The sequence below is a fragment of the Amblyomma mixtum genome, chromosome 4, assembly GCF_055824585.1.
Source record: "Amblyomma mixtum isolate Tamu chromosome 4, ASM5582458v1, whole genome shotgun sequence".
Classification (NCBI taxonomy): Eukaryota; Metazoa; Arthropoda; class Arachnida; order Ixodida; family Ixodidae; genus Amblyomma; species Amblyomma mixtum.
This window is the reverse complement of record NC_143015.1, coordinates 67,125,370-67,140,857: the sequence shown is the minus strand read 5'-3', so window position 1 is coordinate 67,140,857 and position 15,488 is coordinate 67,125,370. Positions and strand designations below refer to the sequence as shown.

General features: G+C 48.3%; 1 protein-coding gene across 6 annotated transcripts in view; it reads right to left on the bottom strand.

Annotated features, from left to right (window-relative positions):
- The window catches only part of LOC149346740 (uncharacterized), a 75,150-nt gene extending 59,788 nt beyond the window's left edge, over window positions 1-15,362 (bottom strand). The window contains exons 1-4 of one of the 6 annotated variants that reach the window (XM_089586663.1): window positions 15,241-15,362; window positions 12,543-12,727; window positions 12,343-12,419; window positions 10,934-11,022 (exon numbers count right to left, since the gene is read on the bottom strand). In XM_089586663.1, the coding sequence (XP_089442789.1) occupies window positions 10,934-10,993 (60 nt within the window). In that variant the 5' untranslated portion in view covers window positions 10,994-11,022; window positions 12,343-12,419; window positions 12,543-12,727; window positions 15,241-15,362. Of the gene's footprint in view, window positions 1-10,933; window positions 11,023-12,342; window positions 12,420-12,542; window positions 12,728-15,172 lie in introns of all 6 variants that reach the window. The other 5 variants (XM_089586664.1, XM_089586666.1, XM_089586665.1 and 2 more) reach the window with 5 other exon arrangements.
- Between the last annotated feature and the right edge of the window lie 126 nt (window positions 15,363-15,488).

Sequence of the window (15,488 nt, the reverse complement as noted above, 5' to 3'; positions counted from 1 at the left end):
AGCTTAGTTAATTGCTTAATTAGCCTAGTTAACTTTTCACGTCAGGCCATATAAATAAATAAAACCGAGTAAGAAATTGGTCGAGCTCGGGAATCGAACCCCGGTCTTCGGAGTGTGAGACGAGCATGCTATCCACTCCGCCATGCCAGCTCGATAGTTTGGGACGAACAAAGGTGCGTCTAGTGAATACGGTGTCCTCGCTCACTCCCATTCTCCTCCCTTCTCTTCCGGCGAGGTTTAGGTGTCCACCGAGATATGAGAGACACATACATTTCCTTTCCTCAAAAAGCAATTTGCCGACGAGCGAGGCATAGAACCGAATTGGCGATGGCGTTCTATAGACTCCTGGAAGCGTTGCAAGACGCTGTCGCGTTCCACTCTTAGAGGCGAAGCTTAACATCTTAACCACACATCAGTGACCACACTTTGGATCAAAAAAGTGCCCCATTGAATTTTGACAGGTGTCCACCGAGATATGTGAGACAGTTACTGCGTAATTTCCTTTCCTCAAATACAATTTTCATTTTCTTCATTACGGGCCATCTTTGTCTTTCTTCTTCCACTCCCACTTCCTCCCTTCCTCTACGGTGCGGTTCAGATGTCCACCGAGGTGACAGAGAATTACTGCGCCCTTTCCTTTCCTCAAAACGCGTTCAAACGGCAAGGCATCGCGCCTAACGGGTGGTGGTGGTGGTGAAAACATTTATTTCATCATAGAGAGAGGTGTTGGGGGTCGTGACCTGAAGGGTAACGCCCTTACAACCACTAGGTGGGATGCCTAGTCAGGCACACCATTGGCGTTTGCCGCAGCCCGGGCGCGCTGCGTTAAGGCCCTTTGGGCCTCGAGGGTGCAGCAACCGGACAGGGTCGCCTCCCAGTCCTCTCGGGTGGGGTTCGGGATAGGGGGTAGGGATGGGTTCTGCTGGCAGGCCCACACCATGTGGTAGGTGTCAGACACCTCCCCACAGTGTGAGCACCGCCCGTCGAATTTAGGATCGAAATGCTGTAGAATTGCCGGGCACAACATCGTGTTGGTGAGCAGGCGCAGGAGTACCCGCTCGTTGACCTTCCCCAGCCCTTTGCATGGAGTGGGAAGAGTGGTGCGTGCGTGGATTTGTAATAATCGCATATTTCTTTATAAGTGTAAATCGGATTGAAATCCAAGTCCTGGTCGGCGTCGGGTCCCGTGGGAAATGCCCGGAGAGAGAGCGCGCGGCCGGCGGCGTCGGCTGCCTCATTTCCGTGGACGCCTTGGTGACCTGGAGCCCAAACGATAGATCGGTGCGCGGGATCCGAGTCTCGGCTACAATTTTGGTAAATGCGATAAGCTAGGGGAGTAACCCACCCTTGCGTGACGTTTCGACAAGCCCCTCGTGAGTCGGTGATTATGTATTTGGAGGAGGTGTCAGAGGCTGCCAAAGCGATGGCAACCTCTTCTGCGTGAATTGCTGACTGGGCCTTGAAAGTAAGGGCGTCTACTGTTTTACCCTCGTGGACGACCGCGGCCGTGTACCATCCCCTGGAGTCCGGGCCGGGCGCGTCCACGTAGAAGACTCCTGGTTTGCTCCGAAAATGGCGGTCCAAGGCTTCCGCCCGCGCCAGGCGCCTGCCATTATGATCCTCTTTGGACATATTGGTGGGGAGAGGCCGCACGTGGAGGGCGCGTCTCCAGTGTACGGGAAGGCGGCATCTCTCCTCTGTGAATTGAGTGTACTGGATGTGAAGTCGGGCTAAAAGGCGGCGACCCGACCCTGTCTTTGTGAGACGAGTGCATTGGTTGTTGAGGTGGGCCTCCCGAAGCTCCCTAAAAGTGTTCACCATCCCCAGTGCCATAAGGCGGCTGGTAGAGGTAGAAACTGGGAGGTCCAGCGCTCGTTTCATGATTTTGCGGAGGATGACCTCGAGGGCATCCTCCTCCTGTTTCCGCAGGTGGAGGTAGGGAGTCGAATGCAAGATTCTACTGGTCACGAATGCGTTCGCCAGCCGCAAGGCGTCTTTGCATCGTAACCCACCGCGCTTGTTGGAAACCCGGCGGACCATGCAGCCCACCTGGTCCCCCACCCGCCGGAGCTTGGCGAGTGTTGTGTCGCAGCGTCGCTGGTTGTGTATGAAGAGTCCAAGAACTCTGATTTCCTTGGATTCGCGAATGGGACCGCTTTGCAACGAGAGATTGATTTGGGTCGAGCATGTGCGCGAGGGACGTAAATGCACGAATTCCGATTTCTGCGGGGAGCATTGCAGACCACAGTCTCGAGCATAGCGGTCCACTATGCTGGCGGCCGTTTGCAGGCTGGTCTCCATATCCCCCAGGCGTCCTTGCGTAGCCCAAAAAATTTCCCATCCGACACCGAACGGGTGGTGGCGTTCCGTGGACTCCCTGGCAGCGCTACAACACGCTGTCGCGTTCCACTCCTAAAGGCGAAGCTTAAGCGTCATTAATTAGCAGTTAATTAGTATTCAGGCACAAATCAGTAATTAACCATTAATTAGTGATTTGTCGTCACTTAGTAATTAGCACTCAATTACATGTGACGCCACCAGTGCCACAGAGGCAGTCAAAGTGGTGCGGAAAACGCTTTCGCCTCTACGCACTTTAGACAGTCAAAGTGCCCCCTGAATTTTTTGAATGAAAAGTAGGACACCAGCCGTTTCTGTACGAACCGAAGCCTGGCTCGGGCCCGCAGCTTTAAGCCCGAGCCCGGCCCGGGCCCGCAACTTCAGGCCCGGGCCCGGCCCAGGCCCGGCAAAATAAATCATGTCCCGGCCCGGCCCGGCCCGCGGGCCTGGCCGGGCCCGGGCTTTCGGGCTGGCCCGAGCCCGTGCAGTGCACTAGTGCTGAGCACGGCACCGCGGACAAAAACCCGGCCGCTTAGGCCGCTTTTCGACGAAGACGAAAGGAATAAGAGAAGCGCGTGCCGTGCAAAGCCAGTGAAAGTCAATCAAAATTCATCCCATGTTTTCCTCCTTTCCGGAGCCTCATTTTCTCTTCCTTCCCTATTGGAAAAAGTTGTATGATGCAATAACCTCACATATAGTTTGTCATACAAATGTCATATCTTGTTGGAAAGTTATACATTTGTCATAGCGACGTCATAAATGTCATACAAATCGTATGGCATTTGTATGACGAAGCCTACGCGGGTTCGATCCCGGCCGCGGCGGTTGAATTTCGATGGAGGCGAAATTCTAGAGGCCCATGTACTGTGCGATGTCAGTGCACGTCAAAGAACCCCAGGTGGTCGAAATTTCCGGAGCCCTCCACTACGGCGTCTATCATAGACTGAGTCGCTTTGGGACGTTAAACCCCATAAACCAAACCAAACCTGTATAAGGTTATTGCATCGTGCAACTTTTTTAAAAGTTCTTTCTCTCACTCTCCCGTTCATTCCTCTTCTCGCAGTTTGTGGAAGTGTCCACTGAGAGTGAAAGCGTTACTGCGTCATTCCTTACTTTACAAGTAATATTTCTGCACCAAGTGGTAAGGACACGGGCCAAATGTATTTCCCGAAAATTATTTCGTATAACCAGCTGGCATAGCCCTCTAGGCCATGGTGTCACCGTGAGTGCACAGTCTTGATCAAAAGACTTAAGGCCAAAGGCCTTTCTCTTCAGCCACATAAGAGAGCCATTAAAGGTGCACTGAAGAAGAATCTGAACTGGTCTTTTTACCGCGGGAACTCGATCTACAATTTCCGAGCGTTCTTAGAAACTTCGAATCGTTGTCCTGTGCGGCCGATTTCCGTAATTTAAATCGGGTTAAACGTCCCGGCTCCCGCCTTTTTATTTTTTGAACTCGTCGCATACGGTAGGAGGAGTCAGCCAACTTTTCAGCCAGTCCCGTGGCGGCTCTCCGCTCTGCCATCGGCGAAAGCAAGGAGTCCACGGGTATATTTATTTCTGTGGGCCTAATTTGCGGCTATGTATTCTCTGACAGGATCTATTTTTTCACGGAAACCTAAAAAACAAAATAAAAGCGAAAGCGAAGCCGCCACGCGACTGCCTGGAAGGCACTCCATGCGTTGGTTGACTCCTCCCACCGTCTACGGCGAGTTCAAATAAAGGCGGGAGCCGGGACGTTTAATCCGAATTGAATTATGGAAATCGGCCGCACAGGGCAATAAGTCAAACTTTCTAAGAATGTTCGGAACGTGTAGACTGAGTTGTCATGGCAGAAAGATGAGTTCAGATTCCTCTTTTGTGCACCTTTAAAGCACTATTAAAGACCGAATGAACTTTAAATGCTAGCAGAAGGTTTGTTCTTGCTGTAGAGATCGAAGCTTCCCGCTTGACTTGTGTTTTCAGTGATCCGCTGCACGGAACAGACCAGCAACATTCATTTCACTGCTGCTGAACGCTGCGGACTTTTGACCAAGAATGTACGTAACATTCTTTGTGTCGGCTTCGATCACTGCGTCAAATAATGAGCAGCGAATCGGTGACGCTTAATATTTCGAACTCTTTGAGACAAGGCGCGTAGAACAATCGCGAGCCGGTCACGTGAAATGAACTCGGCAAGGTACTTTTAAAAATTGATGCCTCAAAGTTTTACTTCAACCCCAGTGGGGTTCCGGAGAGTGTGTTTACGTTTGCTTTTTGAGTACATCAGATCTTTAAAAGGCGTAAAATAAGATGGATGGTTTACATATTCACTTATGCTGACAGAAATGAGTTCAAACAAGTGTAGCGTTGTTGTAGCGGTTTATTAAAACAATTAAAATGAAGGAAAAGATCTTTGCTAGCCACGTCAACTGAAGTACCTGAGCTGGAGCAGCGGAAATAGAGGGATAGCAGGCAGACTGCAGAAATTAAATGAAAGAGGTGAGGGGGCAGGCGGAAAGTATAGGGGGGAGAGAGGTACTATATACAAGTATTCTATTTACATAATTACTAGGGGTGTGCGAATATCAAATTTTTCGAATACGAATCGAATACGAATACTTGGTTCCGAATATCGAATCGAATATCGAATAATCAAGAACAGACGCATTTAACCACTACAAAACATTTATTTAAGCACCTAAGAACATCACAGTTCAACTATCAGTGATGAAATGAGCACAAAAGGTGTGTGTGGCTGCACAAAAAGTATCAGTCTCGAACATTGTTCTTAGAAGAGTGGAAATATCAGAGAAGATGGCTAGTACACAGCATTGATCAAGGCTAGCTTGCCATAAGCACAAAAGCGTGTTGCTGGGATGAACATAAAAGGTTGTCGTGAAGGAAAAACCGGCTGCTCCTCATGGTCAGGCAGAAGTAGTTCCCTTCTAGCTGAAACGACTTCTCCAGCCAAAGAAAATGCCCTCTCAATTGGCACTGAACTGACACGTATTGCGAGGTATTTCGTGCACAGCTCTGACTATACCAGCTTCGCAGGTATAGCCACAAAGAAGTTCACCAGCGCAGTCAGCTACTGCATGGCCCAACGTTACGCATTGCTCTGGGCGCCGCCATGTTGTTATGTCTCTGTCGATAGGACTTGCGGACCGAAATGAAAGCTGGTGCTAGCAATAGAATATTCGGCTAAATATGAATATTCGCGTCGTGTCGAGTATTCGAGACAACGCGAATACTTGAACTTCGAATCGAATACGAATACTAAAAATATAATATTCGAATTATATTCGAAAATTTCGAATATTCGCACACCCCTAATAATTACATATGTTGGAGCGTAGATTCCGAAAGTAGTATTGAGTCGCAATGTAGACATATGAGGACCCGATAGAGACTGTATAATCAATTAGAGTAGATTCCGAAAGTAATGTTCAGTCGCGATGTGGACATATGAGGGCCCGTTAGAGACTGTATAACTAATTATTAGGGGTCGCAGAATTTTTTCTCGGGCATTCGCATACTCCTTACAAAAATCTGAATATTTGAAAAATTTCCTTCCAATTCTCCTTGCTGTCATGCGACAGCAAAACGTCCACATACTATATCGACGTCCGTGGCTGTTCTGACGTCCGATGCTATTTCGGCGTCTAAGTATACTTTTGGGTTCTTTTGAGGTTAATTAATAACCTAATTCCACCTCACCCAAAAGACGCGGGTTCAATCCCGACCGCGGCGGCTGGAATTTCTTTGGAGGAGAAATTCTAGAGGCCCGTGTACTGTGCGATGTCAGTGCACGTTAAAGAACCCCAGGTGGTCGAAATTTCCGGAGCCCTCCACTACGGCGTCCCTCATAACCTTAGTCGCTTTGGGACGTTAAACCCCATAAACCAATCAATTCCACCTCACCAACCAAAATTTTCCCACAGAAACATTTTATTGCACACTATTTTCCCCAATCACACTTTCACACATTTATCTACTGAGAACGACGTAATCGTGCGGACAAAATTGCGGACACTTTTTGCTAACGCGACGGAGCAGTATAATGATCTCGCATTAATAACTCGTGACTGAAGCAGTCAACAGCATCCACAGGACCGCTTAAACTTGGAGGTCCTAAATGGCAAAACTTTCAGCGGAGAAAGTTAGGCTTGCAGCTAACTGAATATAATTCGTGCGCATGGGCAATTTCAACACTTAACGAGTTTAAGGACACTGCGCGCGGAGTTCTGTTTACGTCGATCAGTCAGTGAGGGTCTTCGTAAACTCTTTCGTCACGACTCTCGTCTAAAACACTTTCTAATGGCCTCGTGTGATGCAACAAGAGGCACGCTTGTAACAGCGAGGCCGTTCGAAGGCGCCCTTAACCCTGACGGCTCGGTTTCGTAACACCGCTGTTTGGCGGGCACAGAACCCCGTCTTTATGTACTTTCGGTCGCCCAGAGTCGGCGTTTCCATTAGCTCTCTGCCGCTGCTGTAGACCCTGCCGGACACTTCCACCCGCCGACAGTCAAAACAATATGCTTCCCTAGAACTGTACACCATCGCCGAAGCTGCAGCCTGCGTTAGCTACTACGGGGAGCCCACTTCGCAAAGGCGTTCGTACACGTGCAAGAACGCAGAGCGGTTAGAAGGCATCTTGGCTGTTGTGTTCTTTGTTGCCATCATCGGCCGCGGCACAGGTCTCGGCCAATCAAAAAGCGTTCATAAACATGACATGGTTGTCATTTCGACCCACGAACAGCTACCACCAGCCTTGCTGCCTTCAGATCTTCGAGTACGCAGTTTGTGTAGACTGCTCAGTCTGTGTAGTCTATGTAGACTGCGTGGATCAAAATACAATACTGAATAAATACACAATCCGTTGATCATGCATTTTAGATAAACAGTCGACCGTCTGTGTGTGTCGTCGCAAGTTCACGCATACGCTTTCTACAGCCAGGGAGAGAGACCGTCTCACGTGGTTATAACCATGACTCGACAGTTGTCTATGGGCCGTCCGAGCACAACACATTGTAGGCAGTCAATAGACAGTTCATTGACCTAAAGTTTTACATTTTATACTTCTGCACTGCTGGCTCTACGCACATTTCCAACAGTCACGGAGCCTTCCAGAACGCCCGAACTGAGATGGGAATTCGACCCGCGATAGGATGGACATAGTTCTGCAGTAACAAAAAGTTCTGTAAATCTTTGCATGTACTCTTTGTGTGCTGTGTGTATGATGCGTGTATACTCAGCATACACATAAATGGGTCACAAGTAGGCTTTTACCGCATGTGCGAATTATGGGTTGCTTCAAGGCGGTACGAATCACTGGCCCATCAACGCAACGGTTCGGTCCAAAACCCTTTTGCCATGCATCTCACGCCAGAAGAGCCGAGCACCAGGCCGGGGGAAATCTTGTACCCTTTAAAGAAACCGGTGGGTACCCGTCGGCACTGAGGATCGAACCCAGCAGTTCCAGAATGCGAAGCGGATGCTCTACCACAAGATCAGTGTATACAAATCCAGTGACAAACAAATCGTCTCTCCTTAAGCCAATAGACACTGTCGATAGGCAGAGTAAAAACTGCCTCGGGACTTACATCACCGTCCTTTAATGCTTTTTCATTATAGCTTTTAGCATTTTCCAGATTCATCTCGAAACTTTGCTCACAGTTGGCTTAACGTTGCGTAAACGTTGTCGAAAACTGCACACAAACATCTCTTCCAGAGCTGTCTTGAGTCAGTGGACTTTTTATGGCCTGCCAGCTATCATTTGCCCGCTGGCTAAACCTCCCGTGGATAACTGATAGCAGCCAGCCAGTCTGCAGACAGTTCGTCGACTTAACGGCTTACACTTCTGCCTTCCACAGTGTTGCACAGCATTAGCAAGACGGCGCTCGGTCCGAGAACAAGCGCCAGCTTTTACACGGCTTCCTCACGACGTCAAACGCCAAGTGTTTGACAACCTTTCGCCCGCGCTGTTGGTGGCCGCGTCGGGCGTTCATCAACCCTTCTGTTATGGCGGCGGGGCCGGTCTCGTTGTCACCTTGAAACAAGCCCTTCGTTGTACGCGTACAGAGGCGGACGGCGGCTTAGTCACGACTGCGCGGCACCGGATTTGACGCTGTGGGCACTTGGAGAAAGAAAACAAAAGAAGAAGAAAGAAAGCGTACAAAATGAGAACATTGCCTTCATGGCTCTTTAAGACAACTTAAAGCGATAATTCATCTCACCGAAGACACAAAACATGGCCGTCTTTTTTTGCTTTCTCTCCTACAAGACGGAGCGTGAGCAAACAGTGTATGCGATAAAGACGTTTTACTGCTTGGGAACCGTGTGATGATAGATGTGTATAGAAGGTTTGTTCATAGAAGGTTGCGGCCAAGTACTACACCGGGACGGGCAAAATCCTGCTCCGGTGAAGGAGTGCGTTTTCGGTTCTGGTCACCGAGATCAGGCCGCACCCCAGGCCTGGTTATGCAACTTCATCGACACAAGGAGTTTATTTTTTTTTTTCCGATCCAGAGACTCAGACAAAGGCTGTACAACTGGACGAAGACACCTCCAGGAGTCAAGACCTCCTGGCAGTCTTTCAGGCGAGGGGCCTTAAGCTTCTCAAACTGTTTGAAATAGAAGTTCTGCAATGCAATCCAAACACGGTGGAGAATTGCGCGGCACCGGGGTTCGAACCACGGTCCTTTTGCTCGAACCTGGTCCTCTTGCACGCGTTGCGGATGCTCTACCTCTACGCCATCGTTGCATGTGTATGGGAGCAGTTAAGTTACGGCTGCAAGAGAGGTGTCGTTTGCGAGGAGGCATGGGGCTGGCGTGTTCGGTGGAGCAAGTGAGTGAGTAAGGCCGTCTGTGAGGGAGTGAGAGAGTGAGTGTGTCAGTGAAGGAGTGAATGTGTAAGAGTGTCAGTGAGGGAGTAAGTGAGTACGTAAGTAAGAGTACCAGTGGGTGAGGGAATCAGGGATATTCTTAGTGAGAAAGGGAGTCTGTTGCCTAGTGAGCGGACGAGCGTTTGAGCGAGTTACGTACCAGCGCCGTAGCATTGTTGCAGTATACGCAGGTGCAAAACCGCGCAAAGTCTTTGTGGGCGGGAGACAAACTCTAGAGCGCTGGAGAATTGAAACAGGGTGAAAAGCACAGACGCCATGGGGTTGCTGTGTGGCCTTGCCCTTTTCCCAACTCGTGCAATGAAGGCTAGTCCGCACTAAATTAGGCTGCCTTCTGTCGAACATCACAATCAGGGATGAAAAGAACGAACCTAGTAATTGCACCGTGTGTTTCTTAATTCTTCCTTGTGTGTGATGCACCATGGAAGAGGACATATTGCGATTCCATTTCCAAACCTTGTGTCTCGCAAAGCGCTGCCACGTTTTCACGTCCCCGCCAATTTCATAAGTGCGCCAGCAGAGGTACAGCCCCCGTGAAAAGTATACAGCCCAAGGGGTTTGGTTCTAAGCGTGGCTCCCTAGCGCATCTACCAGTTCAAATCTTGGGAGGATTGAGGGCGCGAATCCATTCCTCCTTCTAGAGACTACGGTCGCTGAGGATGCATAACGAGGCCCGCGGGATGCTTCACAAGCAAACAAACCCCTTGGGCCGTACACTTTAGACGGAGGGGGAGGGAGGGGTAGTACCTCCGATCTCCGCTTTATTTTCGGTCTTTGAGTAATGATGCCTCTAACGCGTGTACGGCTGTATAGTTTATTACCGTATCAACAGCAACGTAAGCGCTCCGCGGCTTCGATATTAGCACATCGCAAGCACATTCCAGTGACTCAGTTCAATGCTATTATTACGCTTCATATACCTTCGCATTGCTCCAGGTTACCTTAGCACTCCCCCGCCGACAGCATGGGCGACGAAGTAATTTTATTTGGAGGCCGGAAAGGCAATATTCAAAGATCGAGGCGACCTCAAAAGCCCTCAGACTTTCTAAGCCGCGAGTTCCATTACCAGCGACAAGTGCATGGCCAAATTCCAGTGGAAACGAATTTGAAAAAAAGAAGAAAAAAATATGTGTACAACAGTGCGTTTTTCTAACAGCTAACTGAGTTAAAATGCATCCTATACATGTCCTTACTATAGCCGTATCGCTTGGCGGGGCCTTCTATGAATTGAAAGAAAGTGTCACCTGGAACAAAGAGAGTTAATTAGCTTCGCCGCACATACGTAGCGCTCGGTTTCCGCGGCGGGGGAGGGGGGGGGGGGGAGGGGGTAGTCTACACAGAAGCTGAGCGAAGACACTCCGTTATCTGATTAACGTGACTGTGCAGCAATAATTCATTTCACAAAGAAGTCTTCCAACGGTTCCAGGTTGCCCAATATGCGACGAGACTTCCTTCTTTTGCGAAATTCTTTCTCTAGAACGGGAGGGAATTTCCCCTCAAATCAATTCGATTTCCTTTTCTTCCGGTGCCAACATTCAACTCGAAATGAGCGAAAAATCCCGGTTGTCTGTTCCATTTCTCCATACTGCGACGTGCGCGGAACAACAAGACGTAAAACTATATATTCTGGATGCCTCCAGCACGCTCTGTCATCGCGTTCGGTATATAGGCCCAGAGCCGTTCGCGGCAAACGCTCCATTACGCATACTCACCCATTCTGAAGCCGAATCCGGGGATTCACCGCGTCTCGATTTCCCAGTACTTAATGCCATGAGCTCCCCCGTTCGGGCCGTCGCCACTTCTGCAGATTACACTCCAAAGGTACATGATAGGCGTCGGGGAAAGAAAGAAGAGTGGATTGGTGAAGAGTACCGTATTATCACTGATTTAAGTGACCAGCGATTGCGTAGGCACCAAGTCCTGTCCTTCGATTGCTGTCCTAAGAAAATAATTAAAATGAAGACAGAATTATTACGCGAATTGAGAAATTCTCTAGGCACCAAGGCCTGTCTTTCAATTGCTGTCTTCAGAAAATAATTAAAATGCCGACAGAATTATTACGTGAATTGAGCGCTCCCCGAGTGCTCCCAAATATTTCAGTTCTAACATGTAAAGCACGGTCTGACATACGAGACCCAGAGAAAAACAAAATCCACTTTCACAGCCCGTTATTGTTGATCCTATAGCGAAGGCTATACGATTGACACAAGGCAGAAGCAAGTAGCGGTCGCTAGAAAAGTCGGTTAGAGGCAGGAAACTCAAAACTTGCCGATGATAATTACGGTGACGATGGCGACGAACATAATCAATAAGTGAATGAAAAGTTTCCAGTGTAATCCATGCAATGCATGCATTACCATATGCATGAACTGTAGTATAATACTGCGCTTTTCTTAACGGATCTCCTACAGAGGTCATTGCATTCTTTGAGGCTATGGTGTACACCCGACCAAATCTTTAACTGGCTCGGGTGTTGCATCGCTAAATGCGCCCTGTAAAAGGCTTTTTTTTTCGGCTACGTCGCTGGCATATTCATGCTTTAATTTGACGCGTGAGATGGCATTGCGTGGTTCCTTTTTTTTTCTTATAATGTTTGAGAAGAGTATTTGCGTGTTTAGATCAAAGTTATCAGAAGTATTATTCATCGTCTGCCACAGCGAAGAGCCGAAACAAGCGGAATACGCAGCAATGGTTCTGGCGGCGCATTTGCGCTTACTCTGCGTGAACGACTTGTCCGCCATGAGAGGAGTGGTAGTTTACCCAGAGGAGGAGGCCATATGGGCCACAACCGTTGCTGCGTATGCCGCTTGTTTCTGCCCTTCGTAGATGCGGACGATTCGGATTTCGAATAATTTTATTCAAGCAGGCAAGTACTGCAATCGAATATCACGTTAATAAAAGAAACGACCTCCAAATGCCACCTCACGCGTCAAATTACAGCATGAATATGCCACTGGTTTATCGAAAAGCAACCTTTTACAAGGTGCATTTATCAATGCAACACCCGAGCCAGAGAAGGATTTGGCCGGGTGTACGCTACTATTAATGACGTGAGCTCCCACTGAATTCCATGCTATGGCTCAATATTTGGTATCGGTGCATTTCACAAAGTTCGGCGTACGCAAATGTGGACGTGTGCACAGCACATGCACAGGTGCAGATCATGTGCGGAGTAGTGACCTTTGCACGGGTGCGCACCTGCAAGAAAGGACAAAAATGACACACTGGGAGAAAAACGTGAGAGTATAATACATTTCAAGCATTGAAAGCAAAAACATATCTCTAACTGCCGCAGGCTGGGGGAAATGTTCCAACATTTACCTTTTGGAGAACTGGTTCGCCCTGCCACTAAAGCCCCTCCAGTGCATCTCCCTGCCGCTCCAGTCCAGCAGTGGTAGAAGCGGTAGTAAGGCGTTGGACGAAAATTTGTTCTCCCTCTCTCCTCGACAATCAGCCGCCTCAGCCAATCACTTTCCCGCTCAGACGCACAGCTTTCGGCAGGCAAACTGCACACGAGCAAGATGGCCGAGTGCTCAAACGCATCGAAGAGCTTAGCGCATCTCCGGTTCTAATTCTGATTGATGAATTATTATTTTTTTTTCCGCTTCGTACAATTCTGACGCAAAAGTTTTGAAATTCGGAAACATCAAAACGGCACCTAACAGCTACAAGAAAGGGAACAAAAGACGAACGAAAGCGTGCAAAGGACAGTAGACATCAAATGTATGTTTCATGCTATGAAATTTGGATTTCGAACCGAACTTTCTGTTAATCTAACGTCCTCAACAACACCGAATAAATCGATTCGCTATTTTGGTCACGATACACAGAGCGGTTGCAGATGGCCTAAGGTTTGTTCGATTATTGAAGCTTACGGCAGCCTAACATGTTAAATAAACCGAAAATTGAAAAACCAACCGAAGCTATACTCAAGCTGGTGTACTCTCATAACGTAATGAATGAAATCTTGATCGATAGATCGATCGATCGATTGATTGATTGATTGATTGATTGATCGATCGATCGATCGATCGATCGATCGATCGAGCGATTGATTAACATGTTCCCGTGTTTGTGATTGGCTACATGGAGGGGCGAACTGAGCGATATCCGGACCACTATGAAGGCAGATACCGCAGAGGGCTTCGGGCGCCCTCCAGGCACTGGTATCTCTCCCCTGCAGTAATATGAGAGTTCATAACTCAGAGAATAAAAACAAGAGCAATGCTTTCATTATAGTTGACTCGGTAGTCACTGGACGAAGCACAATTCTAAGAAAGATGCTGGAACTGGAGTAAGTGATCGGTACTCCATTTAACGTTTACCGATTTATCTCTCGGAAACTTGTTCATCTTTGCTCTCCGTTCAGTTTGATAGTGCGTAAAAATAGTAGTAAAGAGGGCGCAACTTTCGTTCGCTTTACTGGGCTAACCATAAGCGAAAAGAGGAGAACTATAAAACTGATCGACGATTTGAAGTAGGCGTTTTGTTCCTAACCTCCTCAACGGTTATCAGTTATCTTGACCACTCAGCTGCCACCACTCCCATACCTCACCATCTAGCTGCATTAATAGTTAGTGGCACGATGAGATGGGAATGAATTGAGCCTTGACTCATTTTAATGTGCTATCTATCTATTAAAAGGAGGAACGAAGGAGGAAGTAAAGAAAGCCTTAGGAGCAATGCAAAGAGGGAAAGCAGCTGGTGGGGATCAGGTAACAGCAGATTTGCTGAAGGACGGAGGAGAGATTGTGCTACAAAAACTAGCCACCCTGTATACGCAATGCCTTGTGACCTCGAGAGTACCAGAAGCTTGGAAGAACGCTAACATTATCTTAATTCATAAGAAAGGAGACGTCAAGGACTTGAAGAATTACAGACCGATCAGCTTATTGTCCGTTGCCTACAAGGTATTTACTAAGGTAATCGCTAATAGAATCAGGACAACCTTGGACTTTAGTCAACCAAATGATCAGGCAGGCTTTCGTAAAGGATACTCGACAATAGACCATATTCATGCTATCAATCAGGTGATAGAGAAATGGGCAGAATATAACCAGCCCCTATATATGGCGTTCATTGATTACGAGAAAGCATTCGACTCAGTAGAAACCTCAGCAGTCATGCAGGCATCGCGGAATCGGTGTGTAGAAGAGGGTTTGTGAAAATATTAGGAGATATTTATAACTATTCCACAGCTACCTTAGTTCCACATAAAGCCAGCAATAAAATTCCACCAAGAAAAGGTGTCAAGCAGGGAGACACGATCTCGCCAATGTTATTCACCGCCTGTTTAGAGGATATATTCTGGGGACTGGAATGGGAAGAGTTAGCAAAGGACAGGGTTAATTGGAGAGACATGGGAGAGGCCTTTGCCCTGCAGTGGGTGTAGTCAGGCTGATGATGATGATGATGATGATGATCTATTAGAGAAAGGCCCGAGACCAGATAAACAGATTCACTTTCCAAGCGAGAGCTGCGTACTTTGTCCTCAGGTTTCCGCGTCGGAAAGTTTCCACCTCAAGCACCGCAACTCACCGCGCTCAGTAGTTCTCAGTTCATTCTTCGTCAAAAATTCGCGGGACGCAACATTAGATCAAATACTGAACTTCATCGCAGTCTCTCTACGCAGCCTGGGATCGATATATGCAGCCGAACTCTGAGAGTACGACCGACGAAGTGCACTATTAAATCTCAAACAATCGTTCCAGGATGAAAAAGTGATTTCCGCACTGAATTCATGTTCCGTAGGCTTTGCACGGCGTTTGTACACGCCCTGTAACTCTAACCTGCAAGGAGAGACAGTGCTTACTATGCCTCGTCTTTACGGTAGTGATTGAGGTCACGAAAATGACAGTCACTATATTCTTAAGCGTATACCGCGATTGCTACAACAACGTCTACCGGTTTCTATATAATGAATACCGATTCCTATATTACATCTACCGCACCTGTTGCGTTCCCTCGAAACGACCGCTGTGCAATCTGGCGTTTCGGTCGAAGCGTGCGATATACATACAACGCTCGCGTGGCGTCGTCGCCAAGTCCGAAGGACGGCGGTGAGACTTCTGTGTTTCCCGGAGTCCGTCGCGTTGCCGAGCGCTAAGCACCAGAAAGCGAAGAACAGCAGAAAGACACCGCAGCGTGGAGGCGGCTGTTAGCGGAGGGTGAATCCAGTTGCTGAGAGAGAGTGATTGATCCCTTCTCTCCCAACAGAGACACCAGAGGCGATGATGCGAGAGGGTGGTCCGCGCGGTGAGGAGGTGT